Below are 22,451 nucleotides of genomic sequence, written 5' to 3' on the forward strand. Positions count from 1 at the left end.
TCGAGTGTCCTGCTAACAGAGCGTCACCTAAGCATAATCCAGGCCCTGACTCAAATTGACAAGGACAGGTTGGCCTCTGAAATAATCTCTTTAAATAGCAGCAGCCGTCTCTCTCGGAGGCACTGCCCTCCCCCAGCAGCGCTGGAGAGCCGCTTACGGCACGCCGCCCACTGTTTCCCACCCAGGCACTGCAGGGCTGGCACTTCTCACAGGCAAGTGTGTCCCCTGCCCGCAGGCTCCCAGCTTTGCTTTGCACCTGGAATTACAATGAACTTTGCAGCGCAGTTTCTCTACTCCAGGGTGTTAAAAAACAGAACTCCCAGGGACTACTCCAGGGAAGATGAAGACTACGATCCTTTCTGGCAAAGGTTGGAGAATATTGCTGTCTGACTTAGAGCTAGAGTGCCTCTTTCTCCCCCTCAGGGGTCATGGTCAGCCCTTGGGGTCTACCCAGGGCCAGGCCCACGGACATGACAACCCCTGGACCCCTCCTGCCTCCTTACGGTGTCGTAGTTGGAGTTTTGCTTCACCTCGTTGTTTATTTAGTGGCTGTGCTATATAGGTAATGCTTTCTTTTTCCTTTCCTTACTTTCTAAAAAAAAATCAATAAATTGTTTGTAATGTTCCAGTATCTCCCAGATCTCCCAGGGCTCTGTGAGTGTGAGCTGTTCTTGGAGCCATCCACTAGCAGCAGTGGAGAACTGAATACTTCAAGCCTGTGGAGTTCAGCTTTCTTATTTCTTCATGAGTATGGCATTAGAAATAACCTTAGGCAGGCCGGTGGACTGCTGAAAATTTATCGTGGGATAGCCTGTACCAGATCCTGTTATTACAGGTATTCCACGGTTGTCTTTGTTATGGTGTTTATGGTCTTCTTGAATTCCTGTTTTCAGGCTTGGATGGTGCAGATGGAATTTGGGAGATGTCTAGTGCCCTTGCACAGCACAGGCTGGGGTGTGTGCACCCGCGTGGCATGGTTATGTTTACATAACTTCACTCTTAACCTTTTCCATAGTGTTTTCTCCCCGAATTTTATTATCTGGATAAAGCTAGCAAGATCCCAACCTGGTGTTCCCAGATGTGATATAAAGAAGGGGCCATTCTCGTTTCCTGCATCCTGCCAATAGTCACAGATGTTGGTAATATTTAAAACATAAGTTGTTTCAGTGGGCTTAATGCTGTTAATAAACCTTTATGAAACACCAAAGGGGAAGACAAGATCCCAGTTCTACACTGAAAAACTGGGTTGCCCAAAGTCACGCGCGATGTGATGTGTTCTGCAGCAAACTGAGAATCTTAAAGCAGTCCTCTCGTTACAGGAGCACTCTTCCCTCTAGTTCGGGTTATGCTGTTTGTTCTTTGTTACAAGTGAATTATGGAGATGTGTTAATCACCAGAGAACCTCTAAACTCGGAATACATTTAACTTAAAGAGGAAAAAAGTTTAATTATGTGAAGAGTTTTAACTGTCAAACTGTGTGCGGTGTTTGGCAGCGGTCATTTGACGTGCACAGCTGTGAACATCCTATAAGCACTGCTTAGAGGGATGGGTCTGAAGGGCACTTGGAAGGTGTTGAAGCAGAGGTACCCAAGAGGGCTGCCATTCTGAGTTCTGGTTTCCAGGTTACTTTTTCTCATGTTACCTGCTTAGCAGCTGGCACCCAGCTGCCATTGCCAGCAGTAAGCAATGACACCTCCATAGTGTGTGTGGAAGCCTGGCAATGGATTATTGACCACAGATGAAGGCAGATATAGTACTAGGCTCGGGCTCTGGCAAATCTGACTTACAGACAGTAAGGGGATACTTTATCAGAAGTGATGAGGCGGCTTGATTGTTCCCTGCGTGAGCCTGAGCTTTCTTTGCCTTTGTTGCTGCTGTAACACCACCTGGTTTTGTCAGACCTGTGACATGATGTGGTAGAGTTACAAATGCCTGCTCAGCCTCAAGGCTTGGTTATTCTGTACCTGTCTGTGTTGGATGGTCGCAGTGCATACATCCCCTAACATTTGTGTCGTGTGGGCTGGTAACTAAGCCCTGATCTCTTTGTCTTTAAGACACTCTGCTAAGTAGCCCTGCTATGAACTTCCTGCTGGAGTCTTAGGCAAGTCACTCGATCTGTCTGTGCCCCAGTTTCTATCAATGAAGTTGAGCTAATGATTACTGAATATATATTTCTGTTTAGGGCAAGGTGTTGGTGATTCCTATGTGACTTAGGAACAATCACTTTGCCGAGGGTTTGTGTATCTGAATGTCAGAGATACATTTTAAATGTCCATCCCCTAATTGCCGCTTGTTGGAGTGATACAGTTTCAAATGGGTGTCTCTAAGTACTAGTACAAAATAATGGTGATTCAAGAAAGTAATATTTGAGTGCAGTATTGTCTTTGATCTTTTTTAACTGTATTGTCAAAGAAAGATCTAGCGTGTTCCTTCCCCATGCCTGGAGCAGTTTACTTGCAAGACCCTGTGGTGCTGTGGAGGATGCTCAGACACTATACGGGGCAGTAACCTAGAAATACTAGCAGTGAAGATAACATCTGTTAATGATGTTTCTTGCTATTTGTATCTCATCGAGCTTCAATTTTTCTATCATTTCTCTTTCATAAAGACCCACTTAAACAAGCTGCTGGGATGCTTTTAAAAATTGCCACTATTGAAGCATTTGGATGTCATTGGGGACAGGGGATAAAAACATAGAAGAGGAATTGGGATGGAACAGGAATGTTTAGGAGCTCTTGGGAAGGGGTATTGCAACGAACAGGGGCAGTGTCAGCAGGGTGGGAAGGCTCGGTCATCCTGAAGGGTCAGAGGAGATGGGGCTGGGGATGTGGAATAAGAAGGATTAATGGAGCTAGGGAGGTTCTGGGTAAAAGAGGGATTTGGATGAGGGAAAGGGCCCTCTCTGTCATACCCTGGGATTACCTCTTTTTCACTCCTTTGAGAGGAGATCCCAGCCCTAGTGAAATCTCAGTCATAAGCCAAGCAAACTGCTACCTGCAGCAGGCTGCTTCCCTTGTCGCACAGACACTCCCCCACCGGTACGTGACTCATCTCTGCTCAACACTGAGGAATGAGGCAGAAGTGACTTTAAAGGGGTTACTTTCTGCTGTAATAAGTATTCTGAACTTGCAGGCATGAGATCTGAGCCCATTTATCCAGAAGGCAGATGACAAGTACGTCTAAAACTGTATCTTACCAATGTCTGTTGCTTGGTGTGCTCCAGGAAGGTCTTCAGGGAGCCTGAAGACGATGACAGCACATAAATAGGAGCTTATGAAACCTCCAGCCTCAAAACGTCATTTTTAAAAAAAAATCCACATACAGATAAAATATGTCAAAATGCTGATGCGTTAATTACAGGCTAGCTCCAGTTCACTGGGATGGTTTGAAGTGTATTCAAGCTTAACGCTCTGCCAGTTTGCACTGTGCCAGCGATCAGTCCAAGTCTGGCACTGGAGTTTGAAGCTCCTGTCATGGCGTAGACCTGTATGGATGCTAAAATATTCTATGGAACTTGTACCATGCTGTCAGTCCCTCTTCATGATGAATGCCTATCGTGGGGAATGCAGATGATAAAAGCTGCTGTAGAAATGACAAAGAAATTCTGAAGTTTGAGTCTTAGGCTAAAATGCCTTTGTTTCCTTTGTGACACTTGAATTTCTGTCTGTGAAGCAGCACAGTAACATGGGAGCGTGTGCCCATAATTCCAGCTTCATTTCTGCCTCAAAACATGTTGTTGTGACTCATATTGTAAGAGGTGTAAAAGCTGCCAAATGGGCCAAATGCTGACATCGGGTATGTCTGCCAATCAAAATGCCAACACTGGGTCAGACCAAAGAGCAGTCGACCTTTGTGCCTTCTCTATAGTGGTGGCCAGTAACAGGAGCTTGGAGAAAAATAAAATCCACCTAAGATGCTTCCTCTTGTATGCTTTCATGTCTGCCAAGTGCATGCTTAGGGGCTGCCTGGATCAGCGATTCCTTCTTGACCGATGTGTTTATTGGTCACTATTAGACCTACTTCCATATAGTTGCACAATTTTATCCTTCACAGCGTCCTGTGGCAATGAGTTCTGCAAGCTAATTATTTTCTGTAAGAAGGGAACTTTTAAATTTTCTCTGGTATTTTCACATGATCTCCCCCTAACACTTATATCGGGAGAAACAGTGACTAATCCTTCCCAGTTTGTTACTCCCTGGACATCTGTGACTGCAGAATTTTTGCTCCTTCAGTTTTAGAAGCTGAAGAGATTCAGTATATCAGTTCAATCTGGTTAGTCTGTTTCATGGATCCTGAGGAAGGCAATCTGCCTGTGCGTCATCTGATGGGGGCATGTCAGTGTCCCATCACTGCAGGGTAACTGTGTGGGCATCTCTTTCTCCCTGTAATGAAGGCAGCAGTTTGTGGTCTTTAGGTATAGCATGTACTGCAACTGGGGTTTATCCTCCCAAAATCTTATTTGTTGTTTTTCTTAATTTCTTAGTTTATTACTGTTTTTCCAAACTTATTTTCCCCGGTGCTATTTAGCTCGATGAAAATTATCAGTATATTCAAAAAAAAACAGAAACAGAAAAATTATTCATTCCGAGTTGTTGCTTTTTATCATTCTACAAGTACATTTTGGCACACGCTGTCTTTGCATTGGCTTTGAGACTTTAAACTATGTAAAGCTATCTGCTTAAACAAATAATAGTATTTCCAGTTCCTTAATTATCTATGGAATGTCTGCATTTGGATCTTCTCTTATTTTTTACAGTTATGCTGAGCAGCTGTTCTCGAAAAAGTAGGTTTATAAACAGTATTTTCATGTTTGCTTTTACTAATCATTTTAAAGGTAAAATGTTGCAATTTATAACCACCTAACAAAGCTTGCCAGCTGCATGTTTGTTTTAAGGCTGGAAATAGACAGACTTTTTTATGAAAACTTTCCTAGACAAACTCCAAAAAAGACAAAGTGATCCATTTGAAAGAAGCAATGTTTTGTAATGCCAGGGTTTGTATTTATATTGGCTCAGATTTTCATCTGGTGGGCATGGTCGCTGGAACAGGAGTTGTATTTTGTTACTGTGCACGACCAGTCGCATGCTGTCTTTTTTGTGAGCCCTTGCATGCTTTGCTGCCTGCTTGGACTGTTCCTGCAAAAGCGATGCATGCTGAGCTGATCTCTGCCAGGCACGTCAGCCGAGTGTGAGCAGAGAAATGCGTCTGACCCGACGAGGTTACTAGTTGCCTGTTTGCGACGGGTTATCAAACCCCAATCCGCTGTCTACCTTGGGAGCTGGGGAGCTCTCAGTGGGTCTGTGGCACACCCAGGCAGGTTCAATAGGGAAAAAATGTCATTCACTAATGTAAATGAAAAATACGTACATAGAAGGAGAATAAAAAGTCATCTGAAATAAATACAATACATACGTATACAATAGAATGTTGATATTCATTTTGTAATGAGGCTGCTGACCTCTCAGAGGCAAATGGATGATAGTTTCCATATTAAACGTTGCGATGGTAATGTTTCAAATGTTCTCTAAACATATCTCAAGCTTGAAGAGCCTATATGTATTTTACAGCTGTTAGACTTCTGTTCTGTTTTTTTCCAATGGTCATAAGGTGTTGTCTCCATCAGGGTCCTGAGCAGCTGTTCACTGTTCATGAAAGCAATGCTACAGATCAAAGACTGAGAATCTGATTTACTTACCTCCTTTGTACTGCCAAAGAAAAGGAAATCCGAGACTAGGGCCAAAAATCAATATCTCGTTATGGCCTTTCTATTTGCAGGTAAAAATATTTCATGGCGCTAGTGTGGTGAGGCAGTACACTGGAATTTGTACTTACTAGCAGAACCCTGGTTCATCAATGGACTTTTTGGGGGTCATCTTTGGCTGTTTTCTTTTTTTATGGACTTTCTGTAGTTGATTGCAACAGATGCAAGGAAAAAGTGTGACTTTATTTCCTATTTCATATGCCAGTCAGTAAAAAAAATTTTTACATAGAAAAATTGCCTGTATATTTTACCCTACATATACCCTTTTAACCCATTGCCAGAAATATCATTTATTGCTAATGCTTGCTGAACATTTTAGATAATATGCCCAGAGATCATGTGCATATGGTTTTCTATTTTAGAGTGGTTATGGTCTACTGTGGTACGGAAAGTGTTTTTTTGGGGGGAGGTAGGATACAAACGCCTAACAGCGATGTGGCCTCTTAGGCGCTGATAGCTGTTGCTTGTGCCAGGGGCTGTGCTGTAACAAGTTCACCGGGACACAATTGGATCTGATTCTCATCTTTGCATTAAGCTAACTGATATGCATGAGAACTAACACTGGAAACTTCACATCTTGATAAAGTGTTCCAACTCTCTAACCACAAAGGAACAGAAATGCAGAAAAGCATGGAATGTTGCTACTTGATAAGGTATTTAATTTGAAGGCAGAATGCCTGCTCTTTGGGTGTATCAGCTTTAAGGTACAGTATTGGGAAAATATTTTAAATCACAAGTTTCAATATAAACATGTGTAAATACTTTATTTATTTATCTTAGAAAATTATTGTGGCTCTCATTAATTTTGGAGAGTGAAGACCTTACAGCAGAATTTGTCTTTTTTGTGTCCTGCGAGGATACACAGAATTATTGATGCTACTGGTATGTTATTTGATTCAAATAACAAAACCTTTTATGTTGCCCATATCGTTATATGAAGTCCTCAGTGAAACAATTGGAAGTGTAACAGGAAGCAGAGCTACTGGCACAGATTATTTGGATCACAAAGAAAACGGATGGCTCTGCCACAAGTGGGGCAGCTGCTCAAAAAAGCAGCTGTTTCTAAATATTTTAAAATTCTTTTTGGAAATTATTACAATGCATATTACAGTGCTGATTGCTGCTGTAAAACTAGGGCAACGTTTGCTTTAGCTATCCCTGCTGATGAATAATTGTGTAACTTAAACCCAAATTATTTTGTGAAAATGGTAAGTATTTTTTGTTGGAGATGATGCTAAAATCTCAGACATAATTTAACATGCATATTTTTTAGAAAACCCCCTTCTTCCAAATAAAATAATAAATAAAACTGAGCTGGTTGTGTAGAGAGGCTTATACCATCTGTGTAATCATAACCACACAGCAGGGGTGGTAATCAGCTCTTCTCCAAATCAATGGTCTTCTGCTTAATGCTCCTGTCCCCCCACATTACTTTCCAAATTCCAAGAATTCCTAGAAGGTTGGCATTTATTTGTTAGTAGGGCTGCAAGATCCTACACTGCAGTATGTTATCCCCTGTGAACTCCTGAATGCTGTGGGCCATAGAGTAAGGCAGCTGAAGGTAGGAAAACTGGCAAATTTTTGTAGCAGCGTTGTCTCTCCAAAGTTCCTTGGGGAATGAGGTTTGTGTGGCATCATGACGTCATCTTATCTGCGGGTGTTCTTATTCATGAAGTGTTATCTTGCAGATCAGGAGACCTAGTTCTTTGCCTCTGTAGTAGGATATAATTGTTCTCCCTTATCAAAGTAATTTCCTTCCTGTCAGGAGGCAGTTGATGGCTGTCAGGAGTATGCTCCACAAGTATGCAGGAGCAGAGAAGCAGACCTCTTGTGTGCCACGTAATGACATTTGATGCTGCTATTAATAGTATAAGGGAACGCTCCGCAGCAGCTATTTGCCTTTTTTGAAAAACACAGAGTTGCGTACAGCAAATGCAATTCCATTTATTCCAAAATTTCTGGAAATGCTGAACTGGGATCATTGATGATTGAGTACTGACTACTGAGGAAGATCTGGGCTGCCCAGACAGCATGGATTATAGCTTTCTTGGTCTCTTGGGTATGACGGTTTCCCAGTTTGTCCACATGCCAGGTTACCTGTGGCTTTTCTAAAAGCTGGCTGGTTACAGTAGCTGTCAATGCACCTGCGAGAGAGGTAATAAGAGAGGAATAATGCAGTCTGCCTATTTGAGACTGGCAAAGGGCAACTGAGATGTGCATCCTTCATAAATGCTAAATGTCAAGTCTTTCATCATCCAAGCTTTCCTAACAAGTTTCTTTTATTTGTTTTTAGGGATGACAATAAAATAAAGAAACAAGATGCCCCAGCACTTTGTGATCTTCACTGTTGTAAAGATGGGAAGATAAGAAATGGCCTTATTGGGCAGAAGCCAACCTCTATCAACCCTGAGAGACTCAAAGATTTTGTTGAGGAGGATTACCTGAACGGGGACGTGAAGACCTGGGAAATGAAGATAGTGAGCCGTAATGAGGAGTTACTTAGGGATGCCCTTTCCCGCGTCCCTCAGTCAAGCAGTAGGAGCAGCCTGTCAAGCTGTAACAAGCTGATTCGATTTGAAGATATTAGTGCAGCAGCTTTCAAAATCCAGTGCGGTGTTCAGAAAACCCCTTGCATGGTAGGGAGACTTTATAGCTTTGCATTCTCTCAATGTTTCTTTTCTTTATAAAAGTTGATCAGAAATGAAGGCAGAGTATGTGTGAGCTGCAGGGTATAGATCTGTGTAAGATGACTCGTGTTCATATTAGTTGCTGTTAACTGTCAATAATAATCCTCTCCTTACCTGTTTACACTAACCTAAATCCTCAAAGATGCAATGACAGAGGGTAAACCACATTAGACGTAAACTTAACGTAGTGTGGTGTTATGCTCCTGGTGAAAAACTCTTGTGACAAGGAACGTGAGTTGGAGGCGGCGGACTGTCAGTGTTTGAGTAAGCAGGCTTGTGGGAGGGTCTGGTTTGGAACTAGCCCTCATATTTGAAGAGTTTGAAGGTACAGGTTTTCCCTCCTAGCCTGGTCAACCTGGCAAGGCTGTATATGTTCTGTAACCAGGTGGTTCTGCCACATGCATCCTCAACAAAACGAGGACATTAAAATATAAACGCACAAACATACGCACCTATCAATCAGTGTAGGTATGAAAATGACTGAGACGCTCCCACAAATGCAAATCACGCTCTTGATGAATCCCTCCCTGTTGCTGACCAAGGCACCCCGCCAGCCTCACTGGCCGTGGGCTGATTTCTGACCTGCACAGGGAAGGGACCCTGCTGTCTGAGCCACTGCTTGGGTTAACAGTCCCTGGAGCGCAGCGGTTGGCTCTGTAAGGCAGTTTTCCTGGTTCCCAGATGGTGCCCGCTGATCCAGAGACATCATAATTACTTTTGATGATGGTTGTTTTTTTTTAGTTTAGACCTCCCAAATAAGGATAGCTGTGGGTTCTGTTGCGTGCTACTGAAGAAGTGCGTCTTGTGACAAAGGACATGATACAAGACCATTTGGGGCTGCACTGTGGCACAAGAACCTTGCAGGGCAGTGTTGGCCAGGGTGGGGGGAGAAAAGCTGGATGTGTTTTGCATTCATGCACTTCCCCTTCAGAGTGACTCCGGGAGCAAACCATCCTGGCAGCTGTACCTGGGGTTTCCTTCGGAGTGGACAAGTCTGCTTGGAGCCTTGCTTGGGAAAGCTGGGGCGGGGGGAGTGGGCAAACACGTGTACAGCATGGGTGGTCAGGGGCCAGGGCTTGGGTGAACAGAGGCAGCGTTCCGCACTCTGCACATTGCATCGTTTGCCACCAGACCTCTGAGAGTGTTGTGCCTGAGCACAGACAGTGCTCTGGGTGAAGGTGTCAATATTCTGCTATTGTGGAGAGACTGTCGTAGGAAGAGAAGATTTGCATTTGTGTTGCAGGTGATGAGCACTGCACTTCTCTGTGTTTGACAGCTCTGGTCATGTTTGTTAGATGGGTTAAATCTTGCTGTACAAAAGCAGGTCTATGGGCAGGGAGAGCGAGTGTGTCACGGCTTAATTTGGAAAGCAGAGCTAGCTGGCTCCGTACCCTTTGGTAGCCTGGATCATCCCTTCCCTGCAGCTCATGGCATTGTGCATTTCTGCCAGACAGTTACAGGACACTGCCTCTGCACATCTGCCAGTGTGAGGCTCGGGGACCCTTGGCCATGTGGGTCCTGGAAGGACCTTGTTCACACCTTCAGCTCAGATGGATCAGACCAACAGCTCAAAACTGGTAAAGTCCACCTTGGCCCCATCCCCTGAGCCATCTATGTGCTCCAAATGTATGGCTTTCACTCTGAAAATTAACCAACCAACTCATCCTGATGTAGGAAAAGGCAAGACTGCACCACTGAGTCCATCTTTTGTTCCTGCAGACATCCGTGTCACATGAAACATTTTGTAAACTGATCGTGCTCCTGCTCACAAGTAATTAAGATCTCTCTGGCCAATTCAAACCATTTCTTCTCAGGCAGCTTTGTCCCTTTTGATGGTTTTGGCTGGGGTGGAATTAATTTTCTTCATAGCATCTAGTGTGGGGCCGTGCTTTGGATGCGTGCTGGAACAGGGCTGACAGCGCAGGGCTGTTTGGTGACTGCTGCGCAGAGCCTGCCCGGAGCCGAGGCCCTTTCTGCTCCTCTCAGCGCCCCACCAGCGAGGGGCTGGGGGGCACCAGGAGCTGGGAGGGGACACGGCCGGGACAGCTGACCCCCGCTGACCCAGGGGGTGTCCCATACCATACGGCATCATGCTCAGTGTGTAAAGTTGGGGGGAGTTGCCGGGGGTCCGCTGCTCAGGGTCTGGCATCGGTCAGTGGGCAGCAAGTAATGGTTTTCATTTGCATCACTTCTCTGTCTTTGGGTTTATTTCTCTCTCTGTTATTTTCCTTTTCATTACAATTTATTATTTTTTTATTTTATTTAAATTGTTAAACTGTTCTTTTCTCACCCCATGAGTTCTCTCACTTTTACCCTTCTGATTCTCTTCCCTCATCCTGCTGGGAGGGAGAGCGAGCAAGCAGCTGTGTGGTGCTTAGTTGCCAGCAGGAGTTAAACCACAACACCCCTCGACTTAAATAGTTCTTTTCTCTTGGGTTTCCCTGCCAGATTTATGCAACATGGCTGTATCCACTTTCTGCATTTACTTTGCCGAGATAAACAGGCTAACTTTCTTTAGTCTCTTTTTATGAACTGTGTTTCTAGGATGATCAGAATGGTGGAAGATCTGTATCTCCACTTATTTTAGTGTGAAAACAGCCCATGACTGTTGCTGTTGAAAGTACTGTTCCTGCAGAAGTCATATCTTGGTATATGTTTCATGCACTGGTTCAAAAACAAAGTATTGAAAGCACAGAGCAATGTCAAGAAAATCACAGATCACCTTTATTTTAGCTCGTCGCTGAGAGGTAAGATTCCCTTTCAGGGGCAGTTGTTTGGGTTAAAAAAGTGAGCGTGACTATAACCCATTCAGTTAATTGAATGGAAAAACACTTTGTGCGGTGATTCCTGATCTGCAGGTAAGACCATGGATGGAGCATCTTGGATCCTTATGCAGGAGTGTGCCTGGAGCTGAGATACGGCATCGTGAATGATCATACCAGATATCCTAGTGGTAGTGCGTATAGAAAAGCAAGGAATCAGCATTAAATTGCACGCTTGGTTTGGTTACTGATGTAGGAACCTTAAGGGTTGCTTTATGTTAGCTTTGTGGATGCCAAATGGAGGCTGCGCCGTGTAACGTACATTAGACCCAGTACCTGTGGTCCGTAGATAAGAGCACGGTGACAAAATGGAAAACTTACAGGCTGGTTCAATAAGTCTTACAAGGTCACGCATCAGGTCAGCACAGCTGAAAATAGCACCGACACCTCCTTTGCTAGAAGTGATTGCTATATTTAGGCTACATAAAAAAGCCTTAGTTGAGGGAAGCAGAAAAGAGTAACCTAGAGGTAAAATATTGAATATCAAAATGAAAGAAAAATGGCCTGAAGTTCACCACCTCTGTGGTAAAGAGTGACTTAATGACACGTATTTTTAAATGTCAGAGACTTAGAAACTTTATAAAGTCACAGGATTTATCTCCTTAAATTCTTTTTCTCATTGTTCGCTCTGGAGTCCAAGATTGTCTACAAAACCAAAAAATGGTAAAACTAGTACAACGTGAAGAAGCAGTAAAGCAGTGTTTCCTGTCCGGTGTTCCTGTTCTGTTTTGCGTGGGCATTCTCCATAGATTAGGCTGTTTAGGATAGAAACGATTATCCTATTAGAGTACTAAGCACTTTCCATTCTTCCAGTTCTGCGATTTGCAGAGGAGCAGCAAGTTGTAACTCCTGTTGCAGGATTTTCAGAAGCAAAATAGAGAATCTGGCCCCACCTATGGGTGAGGAATTTAACATCAGCACATCCACTAAAAAGCCTTGAAACATTCATCTGAAAGATTTAGTTTAGCTGTATACATTAAAGCAAGTATCTGTTTCAGATACATTCAGTTTACATAAATTTGCTTTGGAACTCCCACAGTCTGAAAAATGTGTCAGTACATATTACAATGTACACTATCCACCATATGCGTGACACTGTCTCTCTTTGTGACTTATCATAAATGAGGGCTTGATTCCCTAAATCCCCAGGTCCTCATTTGCTTTGGCAGGCAATGGAAGAGATAGAGCCAATTACGAAATAGAGACGCTGTAAGCCTGGGGAACTGGAACCCACAGGCTTACTGCAGCGCTGTTTCGTAAGTTATCGTGTTTGAAACCCTTGTTTTAGATAATATGGTAACAGGAAATCAATATGGCGATGCATGCTGTGAGTTTCACCATTTAAAAAAATAATTTAAAAAAATCATGGACTTGGACACTGCATCGCATGTACTATGCTTGCTAATTCCTCTCTGCTGCGGGATCCTTTCTGTTCCGAACACTGAGCATTTTCAAGCAGCTGCTGCTTACACTTGCAATCCTGGGAAGTATTTATTTATTTCCATTGTTCTTCAAAAAATAATGTCTTTTCTAATGTCATACCGGCCTTAGAATACAAAACGGACAATACTCAGTAGTGAATTGGTGTCAGAAACCGTAGCGGAGCCGTAATGGGACTCAAAGAGGAATTTTCTAACTGCTTTTGCGTCTCTTAGGAGGTGAGTATTCAATATCAGTTCTGGCAGGTGCAAAAATATCAAACCATAGGGTGATTTTTGAAATAAATAAGAATACTTCTTTTAAAATCTCGATTTGAACAGTAAGACCACAACAAGTGCTATTTTCAGAATTCGTAATAGCATGGGGTATGTATTTCCCTGCTGTGAGTTTGAAAAAGACTTCCATAAACCAGAACAATCGGGTAGAAATACACTGTCATGTATTTCTAAAGAAATAGATTATGAAATTTATTTTTTAGAGCTCATACGTAGCAGCTGAATGCATGTCTCACCAAGGAGCTGATGGGGTGTGGAAGGTTCTTCTTTTACATACATCCCCATAACAACATTTCTATACTCCAGTATTCTAGGCTATCCAAGCAGTATGGAATGGACATCTATCTGAAGAAAGAATTCCTTCAGTACACAGGATCCGTGAAGGAACGAGGTGTACTTTACCTTCTGACATCATTGCCTCAGGTATAGCAAAATGTCAACAGTCAAAAAGAAATAGATTAGTTCTGGTTCATAGAAATGGAGCAGCATTAAAGATACGTTTACCTATAATGTCCATGGAATCACAGCATTTCTTGCCTTTTGAACCATTGAGCTGAACAACATAGATAGTCTGCAAGTATCTGAATATAAAATACTTTATATATGCTTGGCTGATCTGCTGGTGAAATACTTAAAAATATTTCAAAGAAAAGCTTGCAAAATGTAAACATCGGTGGTTTTCTGCAGCGTTTAGATGAAAGTGTTTTAATGTGTACTATAGTTCTGTCATGTTGAAACCACCAGACTTTAAGTGATGATGAAATTCAGTTACAATGGGTCATGAGAAAGATCTAGATCACCAATTAATTTTGTAATGAATTTCAGTATCATTAGATGAATAGCTCATTTATCATTTGCCGTAGGAGGCTATTGAGTCTCTGCAACAATAATAATTATAATTGGCATGATACAGCAGCCCAGAAACAGTGGTTATTCCTGCACTTCTGTACTAATATGAATAAATACTTCTATTAGGGAACCTGAAATGAAAAAAATTTCACACAGGCAGGGAAGAGGGACCAGATATCAGCTCTGAGAGGTCAGACAGCAGCTCTTGGATTAGCTGGAGTTTTGCAGCTAGTTCCAGTGGGACAAGAATTGAACCCACGGGAGTGCAGGAGCAGGGACTGATCTTGTGCTGTCTCTCAGCTCGGTTTGTAAGTCCTGAGATCACACCAGACATGCATATGCTATATCAGAATATGATCAGCTAGTAAAGAAAAATAAGTAAGTCAGACCATTAGAATGATCCAGGATCATATGGGACAACTTTGTGACACTATATAATATGCAATAAGCAACCCTGTTTTTTAGGATCAGCAAAGAAAGGGAGTGATTGTGGCCTCGGACAGTAACTTTTCCATGGCTGTTGCTTACCACGCCTCAGAGCTCCGTATTCCAGTGTTCGTCATCATGTCAACCAGCACGTCCCCGGCCAGAGTGAAAATGTGCCGTGAGTACGGTGCCATGGTTATATCCTATGGCACTACCGCTAAGGATTCCCAGATGCACGCAAGAAGGTTGGCGCAGGAGAATGGGTACCTCTACCTGGAAGAGTAAGTGGAAAGTCAGGCTGTTTAGAAAGATCAGACTAGATGCTCACGCAGCTCTGCAAAAATAATTCGTTTCATTAAAATTTGATCACAGGTCATCAAAAAATTCCCCTTACCTGGAGTATGGACAGTTACATACATATTCCTAGGCACAAATCATGAATCTTTTTATGATGGGGGTGGAAACCAAAATGAAATGCTCTTCTTTCCCCCAAATTAGGCAAACTTCCTATTTAGGAATTATTTGGGCTCCTATGATAATGGATATATGTTAACTCTTTGTGAGCCCTGTCAGAAAGCTTTAAGACTAGCGTTCAGTTTTGGTCTCTCTGTTTGGAGTAAGGTGGGTAAAAGCTGATCTTTAACGCAAAGCGTTCAGTGGCATAGTGTAGAGCAAGAGAAGGTTAATGCTGGGAAATTTTTGCCTATCTGTTTTGAGAAAACTGATTCTGCCGTGAAAAAAGATGATAAGAGGCTTCTTCACACATCTATTTAAAGTAGCTAAGGATGAGTGTAAATTTAAGTTTGAACTATTTGAGGTCATTGGACAAACCAGATTTAATGAAGACATAATTAGAATAAGATAAGACAGGCAAAAATATTTAGAATGGATCCTTTTTCCCTTTTTTTCCTTTTCTCTTTGCAGTCTCTTCTGTCTTTCCCTTCCCTTTTCCTTTTTCTTCTTCCTTGCCTTTTTTCAAGTAAGCTTTCCAAAAGCATGGAGGGGTGACTCATTAGTGTGAGGTAGCCGAAGGTCCCTCTCATGCACTGAGCTGGAATGTTCCACTCCCTCCCCATCGCTGCCCCTGTGCAGGCTTTATCCACGACTCCGTGTTTGTACCGCACCTGCTGCAGTGAGTGCCCGTTCCCCTTCGGCTCCTGGGCACCTACCACACTAAACTAGTGATCGTGAGGGGCGTTTCTTGGAAAGAATATCCCAGAATGGACAGAACGGAGAAAGTCCTCATTTCTTTCCTGGTTGGTTTCTTGGGAAGGAAGTGTTAAAAACTGTACCCTTCAACTCCACTGTGAGCTCTGCCGACGGCAAGTGACCCACAGGGCTGGCTGGTGTGCTTTGCCTGTTGCTGTGGGCACAACCTTGTCCCAGACTGAGACTTTTAAAGAAACCTGAGGGAATGAGTTTCCCTAGATCCCACTGAATTTTAAACCCATTCAGGCTCTCTGAAAACCAAGCTTTCTGTAACTTTGTGATTTCTGACTGACAGTCATTTGTTAATCGATGTGTTAACTCTTGCATCAGCTATCACGTTTGCACGTAAGAACTAAACTATTGTATTGTAATTTCATGTTTAATCTTCCCCTCCTCCCCAAATAATTATTCGTGTTACATAAGGTAGATGTTCTCCAGGTTCATGAAGCTCCAGGGACAATGCACATAAAAGACTTCAGCATCTGGCAGTGAGGCACTGTAAATGTACACATTACTATTAATAATGCCGAAGCACTCTGATTTATTTCAGGTTTCAGGTTACAAGTGGCAGGTATTTTAGGTTACAAGAAACAGGGTTATTCAGCCTGTTACTGTGTTTAAGTAAAACCTTGCAGATGCAATTTTTCACACTCTGGAGAAAAAAGAAAGAGGGGTGGTGTGGGGGACCCCCACTACAATTGTGAGCCTTTTCGTAACTGGATGCCTGTAACATATTTCGTTAGGTGTAGACTGGGAGAGCTTTCCCAGGGAGATGTATGCACGTACGCCTAGCCAGTCTTCTTCTGTTCATCGCTACCTGCCAAAGCTGTCTGTAAAACATCAGTTCACCTCCTGTGCTTCAGAATGGAACTTCTGAAATGTAGTTTTATTTCAGTGTAATTCTAGCTTGCACAAAATCTATAGCAATTTCATCCCATGATCTCCCTAACCAATTCATTCTTTCCTTCCTGAAGTCAATGTTACATGACTGCACGGGTAGTGTCCTGTAGCTGGGTGTGTTGGTGTCAGTCCTTCCCATTTCTTGAGTGCAATTAAAATACTGTGCTATGAAAATGGTCATGCAAGAGCTCAATTAGAGGAAAGAAACTTTTGGTCTGACTGTGCAACTTCCTGCGAGATTCCAGGAAGGAAATCTGATTTTCCAAGTTGGCATTCAATCATTAAGCCTACCTAATTGCTCCTTAGGTAACATGGGAATTTTTTAATAACCATAGATGTTAAGGACCTCATTATAAATCAGTGCGACTATTGCCTATAAGTAACACAGTACCTCTGGGATGATGTGGGGAAGATTGATTTGTGAAACAGAGGAGTAAGAGTGCTACAGATTGAATTACACACCTTCCTTCCTTGTGAGGCCAGTTTTTTCTTGTGTAACTCCATATCCAAATACTGACCAGACCCGATCCTCGTTATTTGGGATCTGGTTAGTCTGTTATTCTAGGAAGGACAGCTGATAGCTTTCGAGCCCTCTATTTGGAGAATGGGGGAACGTGGTACCCGGTAGCTGACATGCCAAAATGTGTTGGAAAACCGAAGCCTGACGGCCCACCTTTGATTGCACATTTCAGAAGGCAAATGGCCAAATTTCTAGCTTTGGCTCAAAAATGCTTCTTTAAATCTACAGTCTTTAGATTTATCTGCCTTTTTTCTTGGTTTCCCTTCAATGGTATATGATACTGAAAGAGATATGTTTACTTTCAGAAAGCAAAATTAATCAGTCATAGTGCAAATAAAATAACCCATATTACTATAAAAAGCTGAAGGCTGATCAGTGAGCTGGTGTTCTAACTAGGTGTTAGCAAGGAAGGCATGATTATCTGAAATGTTCATTCAAATGGCTAATACACCTCCCCGCCCAGAGCAGTCTTCTTCAGGCAGAAATTTCAGTTGGTTGAGAAGTTTTACTTGTAAATTGAATGTCCCAGGTCCTCGTTCATTTTTGCAGGTCCCCATGGTTTCCCACATAACCATGAAAGAGGCAGCTCTGCAGACTTAGTCCTGAATCTTATTTGTGAATAAGGCTCCAAAACGGTTCAGGAGACCAGCAATATATTTTGTCACATGTAAGAAGGAGAAGAGAGCTACTTCAGTGTCTTGATAAAGCCAGTAAATTCAAGGGTTCAGTTACCCATTCCACTATGATTTCTTGCCTTTGTCTTTAGCTGTGCTACTGGAGTGTAAGTTCATTCCTCCCATCCTTTCTTGTGTAGTTATATAGACTCTCGCCCTGAGGATTTTGCTGTGGTTTGCTGTATATGTGAGGTAACTCCCCAGGAGGGCCCTGGTCTCCACCTTGCAGGCATTCTGTGTTCCTGCAATGAGCCTCTCTGTGCATGTCTAACAGTAGTAAAAGCACAGCTTCCTAGTACCCAAATGTCCTGGGTCAAGTAAATCAAGTGAAGTCATTGGCTGTATAATTCTTTTTGCTTATCCATTTGCCAGAAAAAGCAGAACACACAGGCATACAGTGATCTCATAATTTTTTTGTTCATATATCATTCTATGTGTACGTCATTGCTAACTTTTAAATAAAACGCAAACCAGCTTTTAGAAATAGATCCAAGTCAATTGTGTGACTGTGCAGTGGGCTTTTCTTCAGTCTTTGACTCTGCTTGTCCTTATCCTGCTCATTGTATTACCTTTGCCTAAAAGTGTTTTACCAGTGAGTGTTTTGGCACAACTAAAGGCCCTTCCAGAGTCACGTGAAGGTATCAGATATTGGCGCTGGACTGTGGAAAGACTGAACTCTGTAGCAATCTGTTTGCTATTTTTGAGGTTGAACGTAGTGATTAAATTTCATGAGAAGTCCCATTTATCACAAACACCAAATTCCAATTGTAAAGAGAAGGAAGGAGATTTCCTTTTGGGACTTTGCTTTTAGTTTGGACCGCAACACTTAAAATTTATGAAGCTGAAGGAAACAATGGCACTGAAGCATGACTTCTGCCTCGCCAGCTCCCTAAACACCTGTACTGGTAACAACAGAGATAAGTGCTCCTCGGCCTGAAGGCTGTTTGGGGGGTTTGTCAACGGCAGGAGTTTTCTCCCAGCAGGTAACAGCACACCACGGTCTGTCCGATGGCAGCGTCCTGACGTGTTGCCTCCTCCCGTCGTGCTGGCGACGTGCTCTCACGTGTATCTTTTTCTGCTGAATGGTGTCTTTACAGTAGTAGCTTGAACTGTTGTTGCTTTGCCACCTGTGAACCCTGCTGAGCTGTGCCCTTCCTTCCCGCAGGGAGGATAGTGCTGTCTACCTGTCGGGCCTGGGAACCGTGGGGCTGGAGGTGTACGAGCAGGTGCCAAAGCTGGATGCAGTGATTTTCCCTGCAGGAGGCCACTGCGGCTTGCTGGCAGGGTCAGCTGCTGCACTCAAACACCTCAACCCACATATTTCTGTAATTGTAAGTTTCCTTTCACCTCTAAGTGTTGCATTTGGGCAGCTTTTGCACAGCTATTCTTAAAAGGCGCTGGTACCTAGCGATAACGCTGCACTGGTACCTGTGATACACTGCCAGAGGCTGCATTTGCTGGGGACAGGGACTGTCTGATCCTGTGGGCTTCACCTAGGAGAAGAGCTTCTGAGAGCCTGGGAAGCCTCCTGTCCCTTGGCTCCTCGGCTGGAGTTAAGAAAAAATATGGGAAGATTCTTCCAAAGCAAATGAAATTTGCTTTATTTTGAAATAAAGCTGTGTTCTGAAATAATTTCTTATGGGAAAAGTTTGGTCCTAAATAAGCCACAGCATAAGTTTAGTGATAGCACAGTTATTACGCAGTTTGAAATTAATTGTTAATCTGGAGACGAAACATTATGTAGCTGCTTTTTTTTGTGTCTACTTTGGTGGTGACTTCTGTTATAACTGGATCAATAAAAAAGTGACAGCACTTGTCTTCCCCAGGGGGTTGAATCTGAAAGTTTCCCTGTATTGCAACAGTCCTTGAAGGCTGGCCACCCTATTGAAGACCAGGCTTGCAGTAATCATCACTTTTATGGAGGTAAGAAAATGCATTCTTCTTTTGGAGGTAAAGGTTGTAACTGACTTCTTCAGCTGCATTATTTTCTCATTAATTCAGTTCAAATATATTTTAAAGGAAATCTCTGAAGAGTCAGAATTTAACTCAAGCTGTAAGAGCAACTTCTGCCACATTTCCCCCACCACCACCCTGGGGTACAATACTATTTCCAGTGCATGTGAAGTGTTCAGGTGAATACTTAGAAATATGAGAAAAATGAGAATTAGAAATAATAAATAGAAATACGACCATTGTGCTCACAAGCAGCATCCTAACGAATGAAAATCAACGGGAAAGCTCTCGTGTAAAAGACTAGTTTGTGAAAAGGCAGGAAAATACAGTACTTAAATATTTAGACTCACAAAACTGTTTTCAGAACAGCAGTGTTTATAAATGATGTAGTTTCCACATCATTTGCTCAAAACCCCTCAATTGTTAAGCAATCTAAGAATATCCTGTTTACCTGGTGTTCGACGCTCTGGAAGCTTTGTCTTAAATGGGAGTTTAACAAACAAACCACTACTTAACTTTCCGTATGCTCTGCCTGCCTCTACTCCTTCGCTAGCTGTCCTGCTGTAGCTAACAAGGTACTTCTTGCCTTCAACCCTTGTTTGAACAGTGAAAAGCATGGGGCTGCAGGGTCACTCTTGCAGTGCGACTATGCCAGTGAAGAATTGTCATCTTCTTCAAGGGGTCCAAAATGGCAAAATCTTCCTGTGAGATTTGGTCTTGGTCACCAAACACATTTTTGTCATGTAAAAAAATCAAGCAACTGAAGAGCAGAAACCAGCAGTGTGCTGTGCTCATTAAGGGCAAGAAACAGGCAGGGCTCTAAAAAATGTTGAACTTGTCTAAAGCAGCCAGCTTCATATTTTTGCCTTTTGAAATCTGCAGATGTGAGCGGACTCTGCTTTGGCAGCAATTCTTTGCAGCTGACTGGGAAACTTGTGGATAAAGTTGTTGCTGTGAGGTAGGTGAAGAAAAACACTGAAACGAATAGTACTGGGTGAGCATTGCTGTGTATGGAAAATGTGCTGCGTCACCAGGCTATGGTGGTCCTTCACATACAGTGGAGAGCAGGTTGGCAGGAGCTCTCATCATGCATGCTTTGTGAGAGCGTGGCGGTGGTGGGGTGCCTTTCCTTCCAAGAGGGGCACTAAAGACGCTGAACCCAATCCCACATATCACAGAATCATCGAATATCTCAGGCTGGAAGAGATCCATAAAGGGTCATCGAGTCCCACTGCCTGCTCCTCACAGGACTACCCAAAACTAAATCATATGACTAAAAGCATTTCCCAGACTGACCCCTTTGGCCAAAACTTCACCTGGGGTTAGTACCTTGTCATGCTCTGGGTGTAAAATTTGTCCTTGTGTTCTACAACGCTTGAAGGTAGCCTTTGGCAAAAAAAAATAAAATTAGATCTTCACAGGAGGGGCAAGTTGGATAAACATACTTACCACTAGGGTTTAGCTAGCACAGTGGTTCTAGTGAAAAATGCCATCCTGCCTTTCAGTTAGTAACAAGAGAGGTGTATGTTCACCCCCCGCAGCACAGCTTTCGGCAGCACCACCCTGGGGTCGTGTGGGCCTGGCAGGATGGAAGGAAACCAGTTATCCATACATGTATTGTCTTCTGCTTTTGGTAGCTCTTCTGGGTTTTTGGCACAAGTCTTTTGCTTTCAGGGAGGAGGACATCCTCCTTTCAATGCTGAGATTGCTGGAGTACGAGCGAGCCACGGTTGATGCGGAAGGGGCCATTGGACTTGCAGCGCTGGTTGCGGGGAAGCTGCCTGAGTTGAAGGGTAAAAGGTACGGTAGCTATGGCAGACAGGGAACTGTGGCCAAAACACGGGGTTGAGTGCCTTGGTTCCAGGAGAGGAAGAGAAGCTTCTTCTTTTAGGAGTGACAAGGCAGTTCCTGCCCCTGTGCTGGCAGTGGGCTTATCTGTGGCATCGACTTCAGGCTGCAGAGACCACTCACCGGTCGGAAGACCATGTTGAACAAGACAGACCTCAGCCTGGAGACCTGACAAATCTTGCCTTTTCCTGTGTTCTCAGACGGCTGGGGGAAAGGCGGTTACACGCAGCTCCATGAGGCATGGTCGCATCGGCCAGGAGCGCATCCTGCTCTTAGCAGCCTGCTGCCTTCTCTCGTTCCGCCTGTGGAAGTCAGCCCAGTCTGTGGTGGGGCAGGAGCTGGGCTGTATTCTGTGATCGCTCAGTGGCACCTGCCTCCCGGCCCCGAGAACTGCCCCAGTAGTCAATGGGATTACCCTGTGCTTAGCCTTAAATGTGTGGCTAAGTGCTTCTTGCATCTGGGCTTGAGCACTCAGTACTTAAGCGGATTGAGCCTTGGCTCAGGACCTAGTCCAGAATGTATTTAAACATACAGGCACTGAGGACAAAATCAAATTTCCAAGCTCAGCGTTGTATGCTAACACAGTGCCGAGGCAGTTCTTCAGAAGAGGCTGACAGAGTACGCACAGAGCTGCAACAAATTTCAATTCGGTACAGCTAAAATAAAAGGGGAAATGCAATGGTTTGGATTTAAAGAGGCCAGGTTTGACTCTGCAGAGCGAGATTATCATGGGCTAAGCGTGTGGCTCTTCACTTGATCTTCAAACATTTCTGCACCCATTTTGCAGGCTTGAGATGGAGTTAATTAATAGTTAACCGTTAAGAGGCTGAGCCTCAGAACTTCCAGGGAAAATGATGTCACGTTTTTAAAGTTTGAAAAAGACGTAGAATTCTCCAGCTAATTATCTCTAACAAAACTCAAATCTCCAGGAATTCTAGGCTCCCGCTGCCTGCCCAGAGCTGATACGGAGAGCGGGGGCCGCTCTGACACGTGCAGTACTTATCGATCAAAGGGCTAGCAGGTCTTAAGCTGATATTGAATACAGGGTCTGAGATTTATGGTTCCTTTGCATACACAAGAGCTAATC

The 22,451-nt window shown here is 43.4% G+C and overlaps 1 protein-coding gene across 9 annotated transcripts in view; it reads left to right on the forward strand.

The window, feature by feature from the left end:
- LOC308069118 (L-threonine ammonia-lyase-like) overlaps positions 1-22,451 on the forward strand; it is a 52,762-nt gene that overhangs the window by 18,600 nt on the left and 11,711 nt on the right. For 2 of the 9 annotated variants that reach the window (XM_080400893.1, XM_080400895.1), the window contains exons 2-8: positions 8,055-8,397; positions 13,292-13,408; positions 14,300-14,541; positions 18,729-18,894; positions 19,390-19,486; positions 20,399-20,474; positions 21,191-21,316. In XM_080400893.1, the coding sequence (XP_080257019.1) occupies positions 8,055-8,397; positions 13,292-13,408; positions 14,300-14,541; positions 18,729-18,894; positions 19,390-19,486; positions 20,399-20,474; positions 21,191-21,316 (1,167 nt within the window). The other 7 variants (XM_080400889.1, XM_080400891.1, XM_080400897.1 and 4 more) reach the window with 7 other exon arrangements.

The sequence above is a fragment of the Falco punctatus genome (assembly GCF_963210335.1).
Source record: "Falco punctatus genome assembly, chromosome: 9".
NCBI lineage: Eukaryota > Metazoa > Chordata > Aves > Falconiformes > Falconidae > Falco > Falco punctatus.